At 38.3% G+C, this 5860-nt stretch overlaps 1 protein-coding gene across 1 annotated transcript; it reads right to left on the bottom strand.

Annotated features, from left to right (window-relative positions):
- Positions 1-1511: 1511 nt before the first annotated feature.
- On the bottom strand, positions 1512-5131 carry KLF2 (KLF transcription factor 2). Its single transcript, XM_063455414.1, has 3 exons — positions 4748-5131; positions 3206-4097; positions 1512-2792 (listed from the first exon to the last, which is right to left on the bottom strand). The coding sequence occupies exons 1-3, from the start codon at positions 4820-4822 to the stop codon at positions 2617-2619; spliced, it is 1143 nt and encodes a 380-aa protein (XP_063311484.1). The 5' UTR covers positions 4823-5131; the 3' UTR covers positions 1512-2616.
- Positions 5132-5860: the final 729 nt, after the last annotated feature.

Genomic DNA, 5860 nt, shown 5'->3' with positions numbered 1-5860 from the left:
GTAGAATAATCTCACACTGAGCTTGCTGCCAAGAATGTGGAGTTAAAATGACTCATTTCAAACTGCTGTAATTACGCTTTGTAGTTGCATGACAATTGCAATTTGTAGATTTGCGAGTTTCCTTACTGACTCAGCTGGGGAGATATTCTCACTATATTCCCAGCCAAGGTGGCATGTGGATGTAACATTTAGAACAAATCTAAAGCATTCCTGCGATACTATTCAAGATATTGAACGGAAATATGAAGCTTAGCTGGTTCAAGTAAATTATGTAAGCCCATTTAATTTTGGTAAGTACTTGGCACATTTGAAGGAAACTGTTACTTCTAACTATGTTTTATGCATCTGCTATGCAGTTTATTACTATTCTTATCCTGACCGTTGGATTGAAAAAAAAAAATTAAAAAAAAAAAAATGTATATACAGTTCTTAAAAGAAGAGGTTTAATTATGGGAGGGGCACTACAGTGGCTAAAAATGCAAAACTGAAAGCGGGGATAAGTCCCCCACACAACAGTGATGCCAGGTTTGCTATTTGTCCTACATATTGCGATTTGTCTAACAGAACTGTTAAATTAAAACATACTTTTCTATACCCCCTCATCTGTCCCTATTCTATTATATTTGGACTATTATCTTGCTTCCTATTTATCAGTTACTACATAATTCTCTAGATTTAATTACTAGAAAAGTTTGTACTCCATGCACCACCCAGTGGCTGTATGCAGTTAAAGCATAATTCCTAGATATTTTGATTTACAGAGAAGACTTGACAGAACACAGGTGTTCATGTCATAACTCCGCCACCATTAACGGTGTATTAGGGAGTTAACTCACAATGAATTGTTAAGTATGGAAAACGAAATTGCAAATTTGAGGCCAGAATACCTGAAACGCCAAGTTCTCCGTTTGCTGTTTTGCAGTTACCATTTCCATGTGAAAGCCCCATTGTTTCCTCGTCTTGTCTCACACTACTGCATACATCGGGGTGCCCAAAAGGTAGCTACCAAAATGTTTTAAGACTAAAACTTCCATTATGCTTTGTCATTCTAAAGTAAAGCATCATGGGAGTTTTAATTCTACATGTGGGGATCTACATTTTTGTCCACTCTTGCATACATGTATATGGCAAGTCAGCAAAAAAGTGTACCCCTATTGGAGTTACCAATTCCACTTTAATATATGTCTTTCCATCACATGTTTTCAACTAGATATGTGCAAAGAACCAGAGGGAATTTACTACCCACCCCCTTTCCCAACAATCTTACTAAGCAAGGGATCATAGATTATAAAACTGGAACAATGAAGTTGTGAATATGTACACTTTATACATAAAATGAATAAAAATTGGCAGCACAGTGCTTCGCCTACTGTGTTTTGGCTGAAACACCATTTTTATCTGAAATGCATACTGTTGTAGAGTAAATAGACAAGAGTGTTTGTATAAGTTTTGTTTTATTTTAAAAAAGAAATTGCATGTCATTGACAAATTGTTTCCCCATTCCAAACACAAAAACAAAAGAAAAACAGCAATATGCCATTTGGCAATTTGTCGTCATTGGTCTATTTACACTATACATTCATTGTACAAAACATTTACAAATATATAATTACATAAATATATTATATATAAAAAGGTAACTTCTTGCAGGACTTCTAGCCCTGTTGTTTCATATAGTGTAAAGTGACAAACTCATCGTTTATATAAAACTATATTTTGGCAGGGAATGCAAAAAAAGTGTTCTTTATGCAATGTATAGAACAAAAACAAACTAGTTTCAGGATATTCATCCCATCAAAAAAGGTAATAAGGCAGTTTCATATAAACATTGTCCTAGATGCTTTGGCATAGGCAGTTACAATTTGATTATAACCAAGGAAATGTAGAAAAACAAATGTACATGCTGTAGCAGTCATGTAGAGTATCAATACTTTTCCACTTATATAGTAGACCTTTCCCAGGTCTACCACCATACCTACAGTGCAGTTCTCCCATATTCTGCATTGCAATTATCACTGGATGCTTATAGCTATCAGCTTGGACTAAATAGATGCTATAACCCAATACAAATTGGGAGAGGTTCGTAGAAAATGGATGAAGATACTCTTACCCCAAAATATCAATGCCCTTGTAAGATTCTTTTTGCTGCCAACAAAGCGAGCAAAGGTTAACAAGAACTTTTGAGTGTCAGGGATGGCTAACCTGGCCATTGCAAAATTAAATTTCAACATACACAGTGCCAAAGTGGGCCATTGCTGGTCTAAGAGAAAGGAAATTCATAACTTGGCAATATGGTCCCATCTCATGACACTCAAAAGGTTATAATAAAAAAAAAAAAAAAAAAAAGTTACAGACATATCCTAATAACCCTCTGACATCCAGAGGTATTCCAGTTTAATGCACGAGTTTGAAGTTACAGGTCCAGCCTTTAAGTCAAGTTATTTGCTGTGAGGTCCACTGGAGTGAAGAAAAGAACATCTCACCCCATGCAGTACCAGCTACATTGTGACCCATTGAGTGGGAGGCCCAGAGGCCAGTAGCAGTTTGTGTGGACACCACAGGATGCAGGAAACCTACAAACGTATTCCTTTTCTTAGAAGGAAAAAGTTCGGGTTTTTACATGTGCCTCTTCATATGTAGAGCAAGATGGTCTGATCGAGAGAAAGCACGGTCACACAGGTGACACTGGAAGGGCCGATGACCAGTGTGTTTACGAAAATGACGCGTGAGTTCATCAGATCGGGCAAATTTCCAACCACAACCTTCCCAATTGCAGTGATAAGGCTTTTCCCCTAGGAGAGACAAAAGGGAGAGGTTAGCGATAAATGCATAGGGGTGGCCATGAAAAGCAACATCACAGAGCACTATGGTTAACACGACCACACAAGTTAAACAGAGCAACAGCTTCAAATAGGGTACTGACCTTTCTAGTTACAAAACAGTTAAGCTATTGTACGCTCTAGATCTTAGAATATTTTTCAAATCTCAGTTAAGTAAAAAAAAAAAACCTTACAACTACAAAAAGCAGGGATATGAGAGCAGAAAAAAGTTTAGAGAAACTCCATAGCTTGCCTTATAACTAGTCTCATCCTCACATAAACAATATAAAAATGTATAGAAATTCCATTGAAAGAATATCACGACTATGTTAAAGAAAAAAAAAATCATTTTTTTTAGATTAAAATTTAAAAGAAGAAGTATTTACCTGTATGCGTTCTAAGATGTGCCTTCAGGTGTGAGCTTTTTGTGTAAGTTTTGCCACAGCCAGCATATGAGCAGGTATGCGTTGCAGTCCTCTTTCTGGGCCAAGACCTGCGCCCTCTTTTGGGTTTGGTATCCATAATTTCCAAAGGAGAACCTGGAGGAGTTATCACACCCCTGGGAGCTGAAGGCTGCATGTTTAAACTGTCCTCAAACATGCCATACTGCGAACTACTTTGGTACTGGATGGGAGGCTGGTGATGGAAACCTGAGGCTGTGTGATAGCCATGGGGGTATGGCATTGTAGAGTGGCACAACAACTGTGTCTGACACTCATTTAAAATCATTTCATCAGGGCTCAAAGGAGGTGTTTCAATGCCTGCCATCTGTGGAGAGTTAGCTAGTCTAGGTTGGTCATATGCCATCATACATGCAGCACTGCCTTCCTGCTTAATCTTTGAACAGGACTGGGGCACCATGCCCATTATTGGTCCATAAGAGTCTATGCCAGGTTCTGCCTTGATTGTATCTGGAAAATCAAAGGTCTGGGATACAAAGAACCTTCCCTGAGCATTGTTTGGGTGGCAGTAGTTGTCCATGTCAGATCTCATCAGCTCAGTCATGGGTCCAGTTGAGTTGTATGGAGGAGGGCTATGGTCTGTACTGTAGCACCCTGGAGAATGGCTAGTTTGATAGTAAGTGCAGGTTTCAGGTGACGCCAAAGAATATTCAGCACAGCTGTGAGTATTCTTTTCTCCCATAGACAACACAAATTCCAGAACATTGTTCAAGTCTTCATCTTCCTTCTTGCTTGCGAAGGGGTCAAGGCTCTGCATTACCTCTGCGATAATACAGCTGTCATGTGGGGAATTTGACTCATAATCACACTTCCACTTCTGGGGAGAGAACAAGCCATGGTTAGAAAGAAACAAAAAAAAAAAACACACATATAAAAATATATATATTTTTTTAATTTATTTTTTACATTTATTTTATTTATTTCCTAAAAAAACAACAAGCAAAAAAATTGCATATATGTAGACCCCCACTTAGAAGGTGTGTAAAGTAGGGGGCACTACGCAGCACAAATGGACACTTAGAAAAAGTTTGAGATATAACAAGTACTCATACGTCTCCCCATTACACTCGAGTCTACACTGCCAAGAACTCTACACATCAATCACCACGTGTCAGGTGTAAACTTGTACAAGTCAAAAAGCACGCCTAATTAGAAGTGAAGCAATTGTCAAACAAGCGAGAATTAGGTTAAAGGACAAGACAGCTTACAGGTGTATGCATGCTAACACTAAACACATGACACCTCATTACAAGCATCATTTCATTCAAGCAATGCACTTTATTTACGTTTTGAAAATGTAAAAGTCAAGATTTCAAAAAAAATTTAGAGCTACAATCCTGCACAGAATGTCAAGATATTAACCCCACAATTGTAATTTAAAGAATCAATGCCAAAGCAAACTGTCTAGTGAATCAGACCGCTACAAATGGTAAACGAGCTATATTCCCCCAAAATATTAATACTTACTTCTTGCTGAAAAAACTTCTCTCTTTGGTTAGCAAAAGTAGAAAATGAAGGGAGAATGGACTCCGTGAGAGCCATCTCTGAGGATTCCCTAAATCCGGGTCAGGTTTGCCAGCAAAAGCAGAAAAAAAAATAATTAAACCGGAGAAAAATGCAATTAAATAGTAGTTAAACTTTTCTGATCCGCTCAGCGGAGAGATGCATCAAGTTAAGTGCAATACCAAAAAATAAGTTTTCCTTGCTGCTGAGAGGTGGCCTAGATTATAAATAAAGGCACGGGGGGCACACACTAAACCAATTGCAGAGAGAGGAGGAAACTCGTTCAGGATGGGGAGGCTGAGCAGAGACTGGAGCCTAAATTTAGCAGCAGTATATAAAGGCTGCAGTTCAGATCATTCTGGGAAGAGCACAGCAGCTCAGAGAGCCCTTTAAAGAGTTAACCACGCCTCTTCACTGCGTCGCCCTGGCAACCGAGGGAAACACTGGGTAACACAGAATTCTGTGACGGAACGTTGACGTAGCAGGGAGCCCCAGGCTAACAGGGACGCCCTCTGCATGTTTTCATTAAGCGCTTTCTATTTTTTTTTTCTTTTTTCTTTTACTATGTGTTTGCAAGTTGTGTGTGAACTGGATTAAAAACATTCATTAGCACGAACAACAATGCAAACGCTTGTAGGTATGTGGTGTCAAAAAGAGACAGTGACACTTTTTTTTTTTGGCAAAATGCATTGATCGTGAAAACCATGCTCTACAAAAACATACACAGTATATATATAAAACTTCATTTGTGCAAGGCAAAACTCAGACTGTTTTCTTAGACATATATTTGTGACATCTACATTCATCAGACAGGAGGGAAACCAACAATTGGTGTTTATTCTTTAAGCTGGGTATTGTGGGGAATTGTCCAGGTCCTTTCACATTGGTATAGTCAATTAAAGTTTATTGAGAAGAATAAGCATGTCATAATAGAATGACAAGTAGTTGTTGGGTCAAACTATGGGATTATGGGAAAATCTATGCAATTATTTTACCAGATTGGCTTTTTTGATTTAACCCCTTAAGGACCAAACTTCTGGAATAAAAAGGAATCATGACATGTCACACATGTCATGT

The sequence above is a fragment of the Pelobates fuscus genome, chromosome 5 (genome assembly GCF_036172605.1).
Source record: "Pelobates fuscus isolate aPelFus1 chromosome 5, aPelFus1.pri, whole genome shotgun sequence".
Lineage (NCBI taxonomy): Eukaryota > Metazoa > Chordata > Amphibia > Anura > Pelobatidae > Pelobates > Pelobates fuscus.
The sequence above is the reverse complement of the archived record's forward strand: the minus strand, read 5'-3'. Positions and strand labels throughout refer to the sequence as shown.